The sequence below is a fragment of the Macaca mulatta genome, chromosome 7, assembly GCF_049350105.2.
Source record: "Macaca mulatta isolate MMU2019108-1 chromosome 7, T2T-MMU8v2.0, whole genome shotgun sequence".
NCBI lineage: Eukaryota > Metazoa > Chordata > Mammalia > Primates > Cercopithecidae > Macaca > Macaca mulatta.
In genome coordinates, this window is record NC_133412.1 from 173,511,306 (window position 1) to 173,530,114 (window position 18,809).

The following is an 18,809-nucleotide window of genomic DNA, read 5'->3' on the forward strand; positions in this document are numbered from 1 at the left end:
TGGGCTTTGGCAACCCCTCGCAGGCCCCCTGCAGTCTCTGGACCACCTAGCACGGCCATTAGTTGCTCAAGGATTGATGATGCAAGACACAGCTTCTCTTAACAAAATTGCTGGGCTAAGCACTATGGCACGTGCCTGCAGTACCAGCTGCTGGGGAAGCTGAGGTGGGAGGATCGCTTGAGCCCGAGAGGTCGAGACTGCAGTGAGCCGTGGTCACACTACTGCACTATACCCAGCTCCCCATTTTGCTTTGGGTCATGCCAGCAGTACCCCATAAACTTGGTGTGGCTACCAAGGCCTTTATAAGACGCAAACGAACCAAACCTGGGCCCTCTGGTGTATTCCACCTGCAGGAGGAAATCCTCCCAACTCCCTTGCAGGTATTGAAGGAGCTCACCCGCTCTCAGACCTCGAAGCTACCTGGAGAGCACCTGGGATTAGCTGAGTGAACACAGACGGTAAGAACCGCACTGCCAACCATTATAAGAATGAGGGAGCTCAGTGGATGGTGGCTGCTTTCCATCTCTCAGTCAGAATGTCCCTAATGAAGGACAGGACCCAAGGGTCAACACAATTGGCCAGACTCCAGACAGTCACCTTAGTACCGGCTGCCTGACTGACACAGGCTGCCCCATCTTCACGTCTGTTACAAACTACGGTGCCACTGGCTGAGTTGTCCCTTTCAGGGTCAAGGACTCCTGTACTCTTGCCTCGCAGAGACCCAAACTTACATCAAAAGCAAAGGGCCGGGCGCGGTGCTCACGCCTGTAATTCCAGCATTTTGGGAGGCCGAGGTGGGTGGATCACCTAAGGTCAAGAGTTCAAGACCAGCCTGGGCAACATGGTGAAACCCTGTCTCTACTAAAACACAAAAATTTAGCCAGGTGTGGCAGCATGTGCCTGTAGTCCCAGCTACTCAGGAGGCTGAGGCAGAAGAATTGCTTGAACCCGGGAGGCAGAGGTTGCAGTGAGCTGAGATCATGCCACTGCATTCCAGCCTGGGTGACAGAGCGAGACTCCGTCTGCAAAAAAAAAAAAAAAAAATACAAAAAATTAGCCAGGCATGGTGGCAGGCACCTGTAATTTAAGCTATTTGGGAGGCTGAGGCAGGAAAACTGCTTGAACCCAGGAGGCAGAGGTTGCAGTAAGTGGAAATCGCACCATTGCACTCCAGCCTGGGTGACAGAGCAAGACTGTCAAAAAAAAAAAAAAAAAAACTCAGAGCGGCTCTACATAGCCTGAGGCCTCACCCCAGGACACTCCCTATCCCTTCCAGAGTTACAGATATTACTCATAGACCAAGGCACACATTTCACGCCTCAGAATACACAACACAGAGCTCAGGGAAAAGGCATTCAATGGACCATTCATCTCCCTGAGAGGATCCCAGCACTTTGGGAAGCTGAAACAGGAGGATCACTAGAGCTCAGGAGTTTGAGACCAGCCACGGCAACAAAGCAAGACCCCATTCCCACAAAATAAAAAAATTAGAGGGGCATGGTGGCGCATGATTGCAGTCTCAGCTACTTAGGAGGGAGATGAAGGGGGAGGATCGCTTAAGCCTAGGAAGTCAAGGCTGCAGGGAGCCCTGATCATGGGCCAACTCTCACCTCCCATCAACTTTTTTAAACTGGCTGGGCACAGCTTACCCCTGCAATCCCAACACTTTGGGAGGCTGAAGTAGGAGGATCCCTTGAGCCCAGGAATTCAAGACCAGCCAGGACAACATAGTGAGACCCCATCTCTATAAAAAAAAAAAATTTTTTTTAATTTTTTAAAAACTTTCCCGGCCGGGCGCGGTGGCTCAAGCCTGTAATCCCAGCACTTTGGGAGGCCGAGACGGGTGGATCACGAGGTCAGGAGATCGAGACTATCCTGGCTAACACGGTGAAACCCCGTCTCTACTAAAAAATACAAGAAACTAGCCGGGCGAGGTGTCGGGCGCCTGTAGTCCCAGCTACTCGGGAGGCTGAGGCAGGAGAATGGCGTGAACCCGGGAGGCGGAGCTTGCAGTGAGCTGAGATCCGGCCACTGCACTCCAGCCTGGGCGACAGAGCGAAACTCCGTCTCAAAAAAAACAAAAAAACAAACAAAAAAACAAACAAACAAACAAAAAACTTTCCCATTACCGGCCGGGCGCAGTGGCTCGCGCCTGTAATCCTAGCACTTTGGGAGGCTGAGGCAGGTAGATTGCCTGAGCTCAACATGACGAAATTCTGTCTCTACTAAATACAAAAAATTGTCCAGGCATGGTGGCATATGCCTGTAGTCACAGCTACTCGGGAGGCTGAGGCAGAATTGCTTGAACCTGGGAGGCAGAGGCTGCAGTGAGCCGAGATCATGCCACTGCACTCCAGTCTGGGCAACAGAGCTAGACTCCATCAAAAAAAATAATAACTTTCCCATTACCCTTTCCTATGTTTAAAGGGGGATTTGTCTAATCTCTAAGATACATTGTTGAAACAAAATATCTTATGCTTTTAACACACTTTACAACTCCACCAAGATACTGTTAGAGACCTTGGAAATTCCAGATATCTCTTCTTGGGTTATGCTATGTAAATGGGAAACTTGTTAAGAGCCAGACCACGAGGACACCTCATACGTCTCCTTGCGCCACCCCTTCCTACTCTTACAATGAAATGTTCCACGTTGTTGAGGCCAACCTACGCCTTACTCGCTACCAGTCTCCGCTATCATCACCCCACGGTTTCCTTAATACGATGTCAGCGCTTCACAGGGCCGGTTGTACTCGCCATGCCTTTTTCTTTTCTGTAATTCTGATGCTGTGACATCTTGGGGCTTTGCTGGCCCTGGAGGGACTGCCCCTCCCAGGACTAGCCAATTCCTAGAGATTACAAATCACCAGCTTAGGAGCGAGCCTTTCAGATGCAAGCTAGCCAATCCTAGCCCATACCCCACTACCCCCTACATTGGGCTATCACACTCAGGTCCGGTATTCCCCTGCCCTAATCACTGGAGGGTCATTACCAGGAAGTCTAGACCGCTCCACACCCCCAGCCTCCTGAAATGATTCAAACCCACCAATCCCAAGCCTGCTAACCCTGCCTTGCCCGTTCCTTCCCATGGAAACCACAGGAAGGGCTTTCCCACATTTCCCCTCACTCCCCTGCCCCCCAGCCTGCCCTGGTGCGCCCCCAGGTGGCCGTGTGTGGCAAGGTGTGCCCTCTCCTCTTGGGAACTGTAAGTAACAAATTCTTTCCCATGGCAGTCGAGTCCTGCTCTGTCGGCTGCACCATGCCAGAATCATAATAAGGCCCATTTAAAAACATGATGGATCTCATAGCTCCTATACTTGTTAAACAGGTATAATCTTAAAATGTGTGCAGTTTAATTGAAAAGTGAGCATAGGCTGGGCACAGTGGCTCACACCTGTAATCCCAGCACTTTGGGAGGCCCAGACAGTTGGATTGCTTGAGGTCAGGAGTTCGAGAACAGCCTGGCCAACATGGTGAAAATGTAAAAACTAGCTGGGCAAGATGGCAGGAGCCTGTAATCCCAGCTACTTGGGAGGCTGAGGCAGGAGAATCGTTTGAACCCAGGAGGCGGAGGTTGCAGTGAGCTGAGATTGCACACTGCACTCCAGCCTGGGTGAGACAGCAAGACTCTGTCTCCAAAAAAAAAAAAAAAAAAAAGGCTGGGCGCGCAGTGACCCATGCCTGTAATCCCAGCACTTTGGGAGGCTGAGGTGGGTGGATCACGAGGTCAGAAGATCGAGACCATCCTAGCTAACACGGTGAAACCCTGTCTCTACTAAAAACACAAAAAATCAGCCAGGCGTGGTGGCGGCGCCTGTGGTCCCAGCTACTCCTGAGGCTGAGGCAGGAGAATGGTGTGAACCTGGGAGGCGGAGCTTGCAGTGAGCCAAGATCCCGCCACTGCACTCCAGCCTGGGCTACAAAGCCAGACTCTGTCTCAAAAAAAAAAAAAGAAGAAGAAGAAGAAAGAAAGAAAAGTGAGCACAACTTGCAAAACTCAAAGTTACCATCTAGAAACACTGTAGAGAAATTTTTGAGCAGGGAGATGAAGACAAAAATCCCAAAAGCCGTAGAGCACAGTGGCTCATGCCTGTGATCCCAGCACTTTGGGAGGCCGAGGTGGGAGAATCACTTGAACTCAGGAGTTTGAGACCAACATGGGCAACATAGAGAAACCCTGTCTCTACAAAAAAATAAAAATAAAATAGTTGCCCTGGTGGCGCATGCCTGTAGTCCCAGCTAACTAGGAGGCTGAGGTAGGAGGATCACCTGAGCCTGGGAGGCCAAGGCTTCAGTGAGTCGTGATCGTGCCACTGCACTCCAGCCTGGGCAACAGAGTGAGATCCTGTCTCAAAAAAAGAAAAGGAGGGAAGGAAGAGAGGGAGTGAGAGAGGGAGGGAAAGGAAATCCCTAGATCTTCCAAGAAGAAACAGGTATAAACTGCCTGCAGATGAACAAGAGTGAGACTGTCCACAGACTTAGGGAAGCTGTGCACAGGAAGGCCATGCCGCAGCCTTGTCCATGTCCACCTCACTGTGGCCTCTCCTGTCTCCCACTATAGCCCATTATAGCCTGCCCCCATAAGGCATGGCCCAGACCAGCCCTCCGTGCCCTGCACGGCTGCATGTGGCCGGTCCACCTGAATGCACTCCTCCACCCCTGACCCCACGCTGGTCTCCACTCCCTCCCTGCATCCCCAGGCCTCTCATCCTGCAGGCCTGCCCCATCTCTTTCCAAACCTTCATGTCGAGACCAAGTGCCCCCTGCTCCCAGAAGCCTCCCTGATTTGTCAACCTGAACAGACAACTTGTCCTTCTTTCCCCCTCTCCCCAACACTGGTCACTACCTCAGTGGTCTTGTCTAATTCTCTGTCTTTCCTTTTGGGCCAAGGGGCAGCACAGCCCCTGGACACAGACCCAGCTGACATGGCATCTCAGTCTCTTACCCACAGCTGAGCTTGGGCAAACCACTTCGCCTCTGTGCCTCAGTGTCTTCCCCTGTAAAGTGGAGATAGCTACCCTACTTCCTGGAGTTCTCAGGAGCAGGAGCCTATGTGTGAAGCACCCACAGCCTTGCCTGGCACACAGTGGGCCTTCAGGCCACAGCAGTTGCCAGCTGGGAGAACCAGGTGTCGGGGTCCATGGGCTGCTGGGTGATCTCCATGGGGTTTCTGGGAACCTCCTTCTTGGGGCCCTCAGCCTTGTGCCATCCCCTGAGCACTCTTGTCACTATTTCATTTATGACACCTCGTTGATTAGGTCACTTTCAAATATGTGTCTTAAAGATAAAACAAAAACTGGTGGGAGGGGCTGGGGGTGCGGAATTCCAATTGCACACCACACACAAACACACCCAAGCAGGTGTGGGCATTCGGAGCAGGGGACGTAGTGCCAGCCCCACAGGCAAGAGCCAACACCAAGGCAGAACCAGCCTCTACTCTGAATTGTGCCACCTTCATCCCTGGGATGAAGTGCTTCCCATCCCATCTGCTGGGAGCCCAGGCTACCACATTTTAGCAATTTACAGTGGAGGGCAAAGGGACTCCTCAGGAGTGGAGGTGCGCTCTGGCCCTGGCATGTTTGGCTCGGGCGCTCCATGGGGTATCCATGTGCCAAACCACAGCTCTGAAATAGTCTTGGTTTCCCCAGTCAGGCCCCCAGCCCAGGCCCAAGAAAGACTGAGCAGGGCAGCCAGGCACAGAGGCAGCCCAGCTCCCGGCCCCACCGGCGTACAGAGACGCATCTGAAGCTCGGCTAGTGTGTGAGGTGTGAGGCTGCTTCTGCTGCCGGTGCCACCCAGTGGGAACCCCCTCCATACCGGTGCAGCCCATGGACACAGGATGCTGGGGATGAAATGCCGACAGACAGGCAGGAGCCCACTCAGCTGCCCCCACTGACCTAAGGGTCCTCCAAGGGGCTATTTCCAGTTGAACGTGATTGCATTTTCAGTGGATAATCAATGTTTGTTGTGGACACAAATCTGGAGAGCCCCAAAGACCTCAAACACGTCCCTCGAGAATGTTAAGGACGCAAAAGATAAATGCTTGAATTGGCTGGGCGCGGTGACTCACGTCTGTAATCCCAGCACTTTGGGAAGCTGAGGCGGGTGGATCACTTTGAGGTCAGGAATTTGAGACCAGCCTGGCCAGCATGGTGAAACCCTTTCTCTACTAAAAATACAAAAATTGGCTGGGTGTGGTGGCACACGCCTATAATCCCAGCTACTTGGGAGGCTGAGGCAGAAGAATCACTTGAACCCAGGAGGCAGAGGTTGCAGTGAGCATAGACTGCACCATTGCACTCCAGCCTGGGCAACAGAAAAAGACTCCATCTTAAAAAAAAAAACAAAAACAAAGCTTGAGCTGCTGGGTACCCTATTTACCCTGTGATTATTACACATTGCACGCCTGTGTCAAGATATCTCATGTAATCTCATGTATACCATAAATATATATACCTACTATGGGCCAGGCGCGGTGGCTCAAGCCTGTAATCCCAGCACTTTGGGAGGCCGAGACGGGCGGATCACGAGGACAGGAGATCGAGACCATCCTGGCTAACACGGTGAAACCCGGTCTCTACTAAAAAATACAAAGAACTAGCCGGGCGAGGTAGCGGGTGCCTGTAGTCCCAGCTACTCGGGAGGCTGAGGCAGGAGAATGGCGTGAACCCAGGAGGCGGAGCTTGCAATAAGCTGAGATCCGGCCACTGTACTCCAGCCTGGGTGACAGAGCAAGACTCCATCTCAAAAAAAAAAAAAATATATATATATATATATATATATGTATATACCTACTATGTACCCACAAAAATTTTTTTTTTCTTTTTTTTTTTTTGAGACGAAATCTCGCTCTGTTGCCCAGGTTGGACTACAGTGGCCAGGTCTCAGCTCACTGCAAGCTCCGTCTTCCGGGTTTACACCATTCTCCTGCCTCAGCCTCCCAAGTAGCTGGGACTACAGGCACCCGCCACCACGCCCGGCTAGTTTTTTGTATTTTTCAGTAGAGACGGGGTTTCACCATGTTAGCCAGGATGGTCTCGATCTCCTAACCTCGTGATCCACCCGTCTCGGCCTCCCAAAGTGCTGGGATTACAGGCTTGAGCCACCGGTACCCACAAAAATTAAATTTAAAAAAAAATGTCAAGGAGGGCCAGGTAGGGTGGCTCAGGCCTGTAATCCTAAAATTTGGGAGGCTATCACTTGAGCTCAGGAATTCAAGGCCAGCCTGGAGGCCTGAGCAACATAGCAAGACCCAGTCTCTGTAAAACACAATACAACAAGAAGAAAGTCGAGTCTGTCCCCAGTCCAGCTGCTTGCCTCTGACTTCTCATCTCCCACTATATCTCTCCCACTCCCACTATATCTACCCTCATGCCCAGGGTACCTTCCTGAATCCCAGAGGTGAGTGAAACTCCACGTCCACAACCCCAGGGCACCCCATTGCCACCATCCCTCAGCCTTGGCAATGGAGTCATCAGGCATGAAGTTTAGATGTGCACAACCTGGCACCGAGCCCCTACAGTGGGACCACACCCACAGCGGCAGTGTGGAAGGCGGGACAGACACAGTGAAACGTCTCCAGGGCTTGGTGGGAGGGGCCGGAACAGGGAGGTGGCCTGTGTGTAGCATCTGCTCTTACAGCAAGACCTGTAAAAATAAAATATACATAGCTTTGTCACTAGAGATGTGTCTGCATAAATACACTCACGCCGAAAACTGTTCTGACCCACTTTGTAATATAATTACCGTGTGTCCTTGTGTCTGTGTGGGTGGCTGGGTGTGTCTGTGCACAGGTGTGCCTGTGTGCATCTGTCTCTCTGCAGGGGTATCTGTGTGTGTTTGTGTGTGAGCGGAGGTTCTGGAGAAGGTCTGGAAGGATCCTCTCAAACTGGAGGGGGGCTGCGGGATGAGGATTTTTCTTTTAACGCATCTGCCCAGTTTGAGTTTTACAAATGTCAGTCATTTAAAGGCAAAAAAGATATCTTTGGGGGTTCTGGGGTTTTCTATTTTGTTTGGGTACAGGGTCTTGCTCTGTTGCCCAGGCTGGATTGCAGTGGTGTGATCATAGCTCACTATAGCCTTCTAAGCCCTGGGTTCAACTAATCCTCCCTCCTCAGCCTTCCCAGTAGCTAGGAATACAGGTATATGCCACCAAGAACAGCTAATTAAAAAAAAAAAAAAAAGAAAGAAATCTATCTTTTTTCTTTTTTAGAGATGGGGTCTTGAGGTCTTGCTGTGTTGCCCAGGCTGGTCTCAAACTCCTGAGCTCAAGAGATCCTCCCAACTTAGCCTCCCAAAGTGCCAGGATTACAGGTGTGAGCCACCTGGCCGGTATAAAAAGATATCTAATTTAATTTTTTTAAATTAGTGGACTCCTCCTAGGCTCATCCTCCTTCACCACCCATTCCCCGCGCATTGCCCCCGCCGGCCAGGTCCCCAGGCCTCCCAATCCCGCGCCGTCTGCAGCGGCGTGGGGGGGTGGTGGTGGGGGTTGGGCTTTGCACTCGTGGTTCCCGCCCCTGGGAGCATTGATCCCCCTGCCCACCGCACCCCGGAGCCCGGACCAGCCCTGGCTGCTCCCACTGCGGCCCGGCCCAACCCAGTGCCGCGCCTGTCCGCTCGCCCGGAGCAGAGACACACGTGCTACTGTGGAACCGAGGCGCAGGCTGCGGGATCCCGCCCTACCTCCCATAGACCAGGGCCCAAGATAAGGGGGTCCCAGAGGGCCAGGGGAGTCGCGGGCCTAGCGTCTCAGGGGGCACGACGTTCTTACTTTAACCTCTTTTCTGTCACCCATCTGTCCCCACCTGGGAGGAGGGAGAGCGACAGGCCCCTTCCCGGTTGAGCTCAGGACTCGGTGCAAAGGCTGCATGATGCCACAGAGTTCGATGGCCTGGTGCCAAGGCTGGGAGTGCCCAGACAGAAGGGCCACAGGGCATCCAGGAGGTGTGAGTTCAGGCCTTGAGGGCCTTGAAGGGCGGAGAGAGTTCCTGACCAGGGAGAGGAGAGATTCCCAGCAGCAGGCATGGCTGGGACACAGGCCTGGTGGTGGGAAGGAGCAAGGGCCACTGTAGCTGGGGAAGGGGAGTAGAGCAGGGCTCAGAGGCTTAGTGCCATGGGGAGCCTGGGAGTGTTGAGGCCTGGGAGGGCCTCAGGGAGTTGGGAGGTGGGGTGGGGAGGATGTGGATGAGGTGTCCACACAAGGGAGAACCTTTTAAGCAGAATCCTTGGGTCCCTGGCAGGGTCCCAGCTCTGAAGAGGCTGGGGCAGGACAAAGAGCAAGGGTGTGTGGGGGTGAGGCCTTGAAAGAGACAAGTGAACAAATCCATCACTGGCTGAGCCAAGCCTCTCGAAGGTCCCACCAGGGAAACTGAGGTTGGGCCCCTGGAGAGTGGGGTGCAGGAATGATCTGCTCCAGGAGGTGAGAACAAAGCGCATGACTAATGCCACCAGGACTACTCACGGCACTGACTTCATCGCCCAGCGTGCAGACGTAGGGGCCTGGCTCAATTCACCCAACTGCCTTTCTGGCCCTGACCCATAGCCTTCAAACCCCACTCCTGACTCACTGTATCCCACCTCCCTGCGACAGGGAGAAACATACTGAGTGCCTAGGCCCAGCGCTGCTGTGGGGAGACCAGTGTGGAGTCACACAGGGTGGAGGGGAGGGTCTAGAGCCAGGGTCCTGCCCCTGCCCAGTGCTAGGACCCAGCTTAGACCTGGCCTCTCCTGAATCCCCTCCTCAGTTTAGGCAGCCTGGTCCCTGGTCCTTGACCACATTCACGCCGCAGGATTTCATTTATACAAAGTACAAATCAAAGGTAAAATTAACCTATGGTGGTAAAAGTGTGAATAGTAGTTGCCTTTGGAGGCTGCTGAGAGCTAGAAATTTGCTGTAACGCAATCTGGAAGGAGCCATAGCATGGACATAGAAAAAAAATCATCTGGTTGCTCAGTTAAGATTTTGCACTTTACTATAAATACACCAATAAATGCATATAATAATAACACCACACTCTTACTAATTATTGTTCCCCCATGTCCAAGCCCTTCATGCAGGTAGGCCAGGTATTTCTGATGCTGTGTCCCCAGCGCCCAGCCCAAGGCAGCCATCTATCCTCACAGTGGTGAACAACTATCAATAGCCCCATTTTATGACGATGGAAATTGCAGTTCAGGGGAACCAAGAAACCAATGTCTTGTCTGACTCCAAAACTTATCCCAGAAAGCTCTGTGGCTGTTCTAGCTCTGTCCAGGGATGCTCATGTCTTGGAGAGGAAGCAAAGACAAGAGTCAGAGGATGGAGGGAAGCCAGGGCTTCTAGGAGTGGCACCATGGCCAGTTACCATTGTCAGGATGTGATAGGGCCTTGGGAGGAGGACGGGTGCTCTCTAGAAGGAAGTGATGTTAGGCTGAGTCTCAGAGAATGGGTGAGGTCTAGAGCTGCAAAAACTGGACACACTTGTAGTCCTAGCACTTTGGGAGGCCGAGGCAGGTGGATCACCTGAGCTCAGGAGTTCCAGACCAGCCTGACCAACATGGCAAAATCCCGTTTCTACTAAAAATACAAAATTAGCTGGGTGTGGTGGTAGGTGCCTATAATCCTAGCCACTTGGGAGGCTGAGGCAAGAGAATTGCTTGAACCTGGGAGGTGGAGGTTGCAATGAGCCAAGATGGTGCCACTGCACTCCAGCCTGAGCAACAGAGTGAGACTCTGTCTCAAAAAAATAAATAAATAAAATATAAAGTCCCATCTTCAGTTTTTTCAGGCTGATCAGAGGCTTTTTGTGGGAGGGGAGGTATGGGGAAACCATGAGCAGGGCTTGGGATCAGGAGGTGTTGGAGGACCACAGACATCTGGGAGCCAGCGAGGGTCTGAGGAGGTTGGGAACTTCTTTGTCCTTAGTCAAGGGTCACGATGCTCCTATAAATCCTTAACAAAACATAGTTCCTGGCTTACTTACTTCCCCTCTAATCCCAGAGTTAATTTTACATGATTAGCTGGTCATGGTGGTACATGCCTGTAATTCCAGCTACTCGGGAGGCTAAGGCAGGAGAATCGCTTGAACCTTGGAAGTGGAGGTTGCAGTGAGCCGAGTTGTAAAGGCCTTTTAAAAAAAAAAAAGACTGTCCGGACACAGTGGCTCATGTCTGTAATCCCAGCACTTTGGGAGGCCAAGGCGGGTGGATCACGAGGTCAGGAGATCGAGACCATCCTGGCTAACACGGTGAAACCTCGTCTCTATTAAAAATACAAAAAATTAGCCAGGCATGGTGGCGGACACCTGTAGTCCCAGCTACTCAGGAGGCTGAGGCAGGAGAATGGTGTGAACCCAGGAGGCAGAGCTTGCAGTGAGCTGAGATTGCGCCACTGCACTCCAGCCTAGGGGACAGAGCGAGACTCTGTCTCAAAAAAAAAAAAAGAGGACTGGGCGCAGTGGCTCACGCCTGTATTCCCAGCACTTTGGGAGGCTGAGGCGGGTGGATCACTTGAGGTCAGGAGTTCGAGAACAGCCTGGCCAACATGGTGAAACCCCGTCTCTACTAAAAATACAAAAATTACCTGGCCGTGGTGGTGTGAACCTGTAATCCCAGTTACTTGGGAGGCTGAGACAAGAGAATCACTTGAACTTGGGAGATAGAGGTTGCAGTGAGCCGAGATCGTGCCACTGCACTCCAACCTGGGAGACAGAGTGAGACTCCATCTCAAAAACAAAACAAACAAACAAACAAAAATGGAGTTAGTTGTGTCCATTCTTTTCCACTGTTACAGTATGACCACTGGTGAACCTCTGCAGAGATTGTTTGAGGGACAGAGTTTCATTTTCATTTAAAAGGTTGTTCAGGGCCTGGATTGGTGGCTCATGCCTGTAATCCCAGCACTTTGGGAGGCCGAGGTGGGCGGATCATGAGATCAAGAGATCGAGACCATCCTGGCCGACAAGGTGAAGCCCCGTTTCTACTAAAAATACAAAAATTAGCTGGGCGTGGCGCCTGTAGTCACAGCTACTCGGGAGGCTGAGGCAGGAGAATCGCTTGAACCTGGGAAGCGGAGGTTGCAGTGAGCCAAGATCGCACCACTGCACTCCAGCCTGGGCGACAGAGTGAGACTTCGTCTCAAAAAAAGAAAAAAGTTGTTCAGGCCAGGCATGGTGGCTCATGCCTGTAGTCCCAGCACTTTGGGAGGCTGAGATGGGTGGATCCCTTGAGCTTAGAAGTTTGAGACCAGCCTGGGCAAAATGGCACGACCCTGTCTCTAGTAAAAGTACAAAAAAATAGCTGGGCATAGTGGTACACACCTGTAGTCTCAACTACTCAGGAGGCTGAGGCAGGAGGATCAGTTGAGCCCAGGGGGCAGAGGTTGCAGTGAGCTGAGATCACGCCACTGCACTCCAGCCTGGGTGACAGAACGAAATCCTGTGTCAAAAAAAAAAGAGATGATCTAGTAACTAGGACCACAGGCATATGTTACCTGGTTTATTCTTTTTTTTGAAGCAGAGTCGCGCTCTGTCGCCCAGGCTGGAGTGCAATGGCGTGATCTCAGCTCACTGCAAGCTCCACCTCCCGGGTTCACGCCATTCTCCTGCCTCAGCCTCCCAAGTAGCTGGGACTACAGGCGCCTGCCACCACACCCAGCTAATTTTTTGTATTTTTAGTAGAGACAGGGTTTCACCGTGTTAGCCAGGATGGTCTCGATCTCCTGACCTGGTTATCTGCCCACCTCGGCCTCCCAAAGTGCTAGGATTACAGGCGTGAGCCACCGCGCCTGGCCTGCATCCTGTTTTATCAGCTGGGCCTTTGTGACCTGTCTCTCTTATGATCTCTTATCTCACCCTGTGACTTAGAATGCCTAACCTCCTGGGATGAGGCCAGCAGGTGTCAGTCTCGTTTTACCCGGCTCCTATTCAAGATGGAATCACTCTAGTTCAAACACCTCTGACACAAGGATATTATATATATATATAAAATATGTGATGTCTTAGTCTTCTTTCTGTTGCTTACAACAGAACATCTAAAACTGGCTAAATTATTTTATTTTATTATTTGAGACAGAGTCTCGCTCTGTCGCCCAGGCTGGAATGCAGTGCTGCTATCTTGACTCACTGCAACCTCTGCCTCCCTGGTTCAAGCAATTCTCGTGCCTCAGCCTCCCAAGTAGCTGGGACCATAGCCCCACGCCACCACACCTGGCTAATTTTTTTTTTTTTTTTTTTTTTTTTGAGACGGAGTCTCGCTCTGTCACCCAGGCTGGAGTGCAGTGGCCAGATCTCAGCTCACTGCAAGCTCCGCCTCCCGGGTTCACGCCATTCTCCGGCCTCAGCCTCCCGAGTAGCTGGGACTACAGGCACCCACCACCTCGCCCGGCTAGTTTTTTGTATTTCTTAATAGAGACGGGGTTTCACCGTGTTAGCCAGGATGGTCTCGATCTCCTGACCTCGTGATCCGCCCGTCTCGGCCTCCCAAAGTGCTGGGATTACAGGCTTGAGCCACCGCGCCCAGCCTATTTTTGTATTTTTAGTAGAGATGGGGTCTTGCCATGGGTAGCCAGGCTGGTCTCGAACTCCTGGGCTCAAGTGATTCACCCACCTCAGCTTCACAAAGTGCTGGGATTACAGATGTGAGTCACCGCGCCCGGGCACTAATTATTCTTAGTATAAGATTCAGGAGGCCAGGTGCAGTGGCTCATGCCTGTAATCCCAGCACTTTGGGAGGCTGAGGTGGGTGGATCACGAGGTCAGGAGTTCGAGGCCAGCCTGGCCAATATGGTAAAACCCCGTCTCTACTAAAAATACAAAAATTAGCCGGGCGTGGTGGCATGTGCCTGTAGTTGCAGCTACTCAGGAGGCTGAGATAGAAGAATACCTTGAACCTGGGAGGCGGAGGTTGCAGGAGCCAAGATTGCGCCACTGTACTCCAGCCTGGGCGACAGAGGGAGACTCTGTCTCAAAAAAAAAAAAAAGATTCAGGAGCAGAGGAATAATCTAAAGACAGAATTTAATCATTAAAAGGAAAGCAGAGGCAGGGCCTGGTGGCTCACACCTGTAATCCCAACACTTTGGGAGGGGGAGGTGGGTGGAATCCTTGAATCTAGGAGTTTGAGACCAGCCTGGGCAACATGACAAAACCTCATCTCTACTAAAAATACAAAAAATTAGCCGGGTGCAGTGGTGTGCACCTATATAGTCTCAGCTATTCTGGAGGCTGAGGTGGGAGGATCGCTTGAGCCCAGAAGGTTGAGCCTGTAGTGGCCTGAGATCACGCCACTGCACGCCAGCCTGGGACAACAGAGTGAGATCCTGTCTCAAAAAAAAAAAAAAAAAAAAAAGGGCAAGCGGAGCAGGAGGATTTGGAGTACTCTCAGCCTGGCCATATAGAGGGTAGAAAAGTACGTTCAGGAGAGGAAACCATGGGTGTAGCCCAGTGAATATTTGCTAAAGAGATTAGCACGTAGAAGGAAGCCAGGTGTCATGCCTCAAGACGACAAAAGAAAGACACTGCCAAAGGCACGCAGAGAGCCCTGGAGCACGGAGGCTGCCCCTCCCGTCACAGGCCCAGAGACCTAGGAGGCAGAGTGGTGTCAGGGGATAAGCCTGGGGGTGGGGGTGGCTCTCCATGGGCTTGCTGCCCAGGGTTGCCTTGGGACTCTGTTCCCCACACCCCTGCACAGCGCTCCATGCTTGGTTCACCTGTGGCTCCAGAGGGCCCCAGGTGCGGCTCCTGTTGCAGTATCAGAAGGTACAGGTCGTAAACCTTGGCAGAAGTTCACACGGCGCTCATTCTGCAGACTTTTTTTTTTTTTTTGGAGATGGAGTTCAGCTCTTGTTGCCCAGGTTGGAGTGCAATGATGTGATCTCGGCTCACTGCAACCTCTGCCTCCCAGGTTCAAGCGAGTCTCCTGTTTTACTGCTTCAGCCTCCCAAGTAGCTGGGACTTCATGTGCCCACCACCACGCTCAGCTAATTTTTCTTTCCTGTGCCTACCACCACGCTCAGCTAATTTTTCTTTCCTTTTTTTGAGATGGAGTCTTGCTCTGTCACCCAGGCTGGAGTACAGTGGCGCAATCTTGGCTCACAGCAACCTCTTCTGCCCGGGTTCACACCATTATCCTGCCTCAGCCTCCCAAGTAGCTGGGACTACAGGCGCCTGCCACCACACCTGGCTAATTTTTTTGTATTTTTAGTAGAGACGGGATTTCACTGTGTTAGCCAGGATGGTCTCGATCTCCTGACCTCATGATCCTCCCACTTTGGCCTCCCAAAGTACTGGGATTACAGGCATGAGCCACCGTGCCCAGCTTCATTCTGCAGACTTGCAAAACACAAGAGCTGTGAAGCTTGGCAGCCTCCACCCAGATTGCAAAAGAAAGCCTGGGGACCCAGGAAGAGACTTGTCACAAAGGCAGAGCCACCACAGACAGCCCCCCGTAGAGCAATGCCCAGAGGAAATGTGGGGTCTGAGCTGCAGCACAGAGTCCCCACCAGGCTAATGGCTAGTGTGGCCATGGGAGTGGGACCACTGTAGGCCCCCAGAACTACAGAGCCCCAGCAGCATGCCACATCCACCTGGGAAAACCTCAGGCACTGCACTCCAACCCAGACAGCCAGACATGCTTCCAGCAAAGCCATAGGAGTGGGCTGCCTGGGCCTTGGGGCCCAACCTGTCCTAGTGTGTCCAGGATGCAGGACATGGAGTCAAAAGAGATCATTCTCCAGCTTTAACCCTTAATGCCTGCCCAGCTGAGTTGCAGAGCTGCGTGGAACCTGTTCCTCCTTTCATGTAGCCTCTTCCTACCTTTGGAATGGGAGTGTCTGCCTTATGCCCATGCCACCATTATATCTGGGGAGTAGATAACTTGTTTTGATTTCATGGGATTACAGATGAGACTCTGGACTTTGGACTTTTGAGTTGGTGCTGGAATTAGTTACAGCATTGGGGCTACAAGGATGGAATAACTATATTTGTATGTGAGAAAGACATGAGTTTTGGGGAACTTACGGGCAGAATGCTATGGTTTGAATATTTGTCCCCTCCAAAATGCATGTTCAGACTGGGCGTGATGGCTCACGCCTATAATCCCAGCACTTTGGGAGCCTGAGGCCGGTGGATCATTTGAGGTCAGAAGTTCAAAACCAGCCTGGCGAACACGGTGAAACCCCATCTCTACTAAAAATACAAAAATTAACCAGGAGTGGTGGTGGGCACCTGTAATCCCAGCTACTTGGGAGCCTGAGGCAGGAGAATCACTTGAGCCAGGGAGGTGGAGGTTCCAGTGAGCCAAGATCATGCCACTGCACTCCAGCCTGAGTGACAGAATGAGACTTTGTCTCAAAACAAACAAAACAAACAAACAAAATGCATGTTCGAATTTAATTCCCAATGTAGCAATAGTGAGAGGTAGGGCATTTAGGGTGTGACTGGGTCATGAGGGCTTAGTGTGCTCTTGGATTGACGGGTTATCATGAGAGTGGGCTAGCATGCTCAGCCCTCACCATGTGATGCCCTGCACTGCCTCAGGACTCTGCAGAGAGCCCCCACTAACACGAAGGTCCTCAACAGATGTGGCCCCTCGACCTGGGACTTCTCAGCCTCTGTAACTGTAAGAAATAAATTCCTTTTTAAAATAAATTAGGCAGGGCTGGGCATGGTGGCCCAGCCTATAGTCCCAGCATTTTGAGAGGCTGAGGCAGGTGGATCACTTGAGCCTAGGAGTTCAAGACCAGCCTGACAACCATGGTGAGGCCCTATCTCTACTAAAAACACAAAAATTAGCCAGGTGTGGTGGCACTGGCTGAATTCACGACACTGCGCTCCAGCCTGGGTGACAAGTGCGAAACTTCATCTCAAACAAAAAAAAAAGAATAATTAGTATAAGTCACCATGCAGCTCCGTCTCCATTTTGCTAATGTGAAAGTTGATCATACAATCAGGTTACTGTTGCCAGATCCAACTAAAACAGAGTTGAGAGGCCAGGAGGAAAAAGCATTGGGGTCACATAACATTGCTCCAAGAACGTCATTCTCTGCAAACCTGGCTGCTGAAACTGCCTGTTGTAACCTGACACCGGTTTACCTACAGGTTACTGGAACAACTTGGTGCAACTCTAAGACTAGTTTTACCCATGGCATCCTCATTGCTCACCAAAGCTTGTCAGCTCCCCAAAACTTTACTAATAGCCATGAACTTCCTTTTAAAACAACGTATAACATTTCTCTTTTATAAAACCTCCAACCTTCTCTTTGTTCTTCAGACATACTGAAAACTACCTGGTCTGTTTATATGCCCCAAATTGCCATTCTTGCTTCTCAAATAAAATGCTTTCAATTTAGAGATTCGTCTCTGCATTTTATTTCACTTCACACTTAGAAATTTCTTCTGGCCAAGCAAGGTGGCTCAAGCCTATAATCCCAGTACTTTGGGAGGCCGAGGTGGGAAGAACACTTGAACCCAGGAGTTCCATAACAGCCTGGGCAACATGGCAAGACCCCGTCTCTACTAAAAATACAAAAAATTAGCCAGCCATGGTGGCGTGGACCTGTAATCCCAGCTACTGGGAGGCTGAAGTGGGAGGATCACTTGAGCCCAGGAGGTGGAGGTTGCAGTGAGCTGAGATTGTGCCACTGCACTCCACCTGGGCAACAGAGCTAGACCCTGTCTCAAAAAAAAAAAAAAAAGGCCGGGCGCAGTGGCTCACGCCTGTAATCCCAGCACTTTGGGAGGCCGAGGCGGGCAGATCACAAGGTCAGGAGATCGAGACCACAGTGAAACCCTGTCTCTACTAAAAATACAAAAAATTAGCTGGGCGTGGTGGCGGGCGCCTGTAGTCCCAGCTACTCAGGAGGCTGAGGCAGGAGAATGGCGTGAACCCGGGAGGCGGAGCTTGCAGTGAGCTGAGATCGCGCCACTGCACTCCAGCCTGGGCGACAGAGCGAGACTCCCTCTCAAAAAAAAAAAAAAAAAAAAGAAAAAGAAAAAAAGAAAAGAAGAGAAATAAATTTCTTCTGCCAGATACCTAAATTAATTACTCTCAAGGTTAGCCTTCCATCAAGCCCTCAGGCATCTATGTAGTTCTACTCACATGCTAACCCATTAATTTATTAATCCACGAATGGATTAATCTATTCTTTTATTTATTTATTTATTTATTTGAGAGGGAGTCTGGCTCTGTCGCCCAAGCTGGAGTGCAGTGGCACGATCTTGGCTCACTGCAACCTCCACCTTCCAGGTTAAAGTAATTCTTCTGCCTCAGCCTCCCAAGTAGCTGGGACTACAGGTGTGCGCCACCACACCTGGCTAATTTTTTGTATTTTCAGTAGAGACAGGGTTTCACCATGTTAGCCAGGATGGTCTCAATCTCCTGACCTCGTGAGCCACCCGCCTCGGCCTCCCAAAGTGCTGGGATTACAGGCGTGAGCCACCGTGCCTGACCTTTTTTTTTTTTTTTTTTTTTTTTTGGAGATGGAGTCTCATTCTGTTGCCCAGGCTGGAGTGCAGTGGCATGACTGTGGCTTACCAAAACCTCCACCTCCTGGATTCAAGCAATTGTCCTGCCTTAGCCTCCTGAGTAGCTGGGACTACAGGCACGTGTCACCATGCCCAGCTAATTTTTAGTAGAGATGGGGTTTCACTATGTTGACCAGGCTGGTCTCGAACTCCTGACCTCAGGTGATCTGCCTACCTCAGCCTACCAAAGTGTTGGGATTACAGGCATCAGCCACCGTGCCCAGTTGGATTAAACTCATCTTTAAAGGGAAATGCCTGCTGACATTCAACCCTAAGCAGGAAGCAAAAGACACTCCCCAAACAAGTCAA

The 18,809-nt window shown here is 51.3% G+C and overlaps 1 protein-coding gene across 1 annotated transcript in view; it reads right to left on the bottom strand.

Moving 5' to 3' along the window:
* Positions 1-18,809, bottom strand: part of LOC144330393 (uncharacterized) — a 55,084-nt gene that overhangs the window by 12,628 nt on the left and 23,647 nt on the right. The window contains exons 3-4 of the mRNA XM_077941709.1: positions 12,299-12,416; positions 7,384-7,646 (exon numbers count right to left, since the gene is read on the bottom strand). Coding sequence (XP_077797835.1) covers positions 7,384-7,449 — 66 coding nt within the window. The 5' untranslated portion in view covers positions 7,450-7,646; positions 12,299-12,416. The remainder of the gene's footprint in view (positions 1-7,383; positions 7,647-12,298; positions 12,417-18,809) is intronic.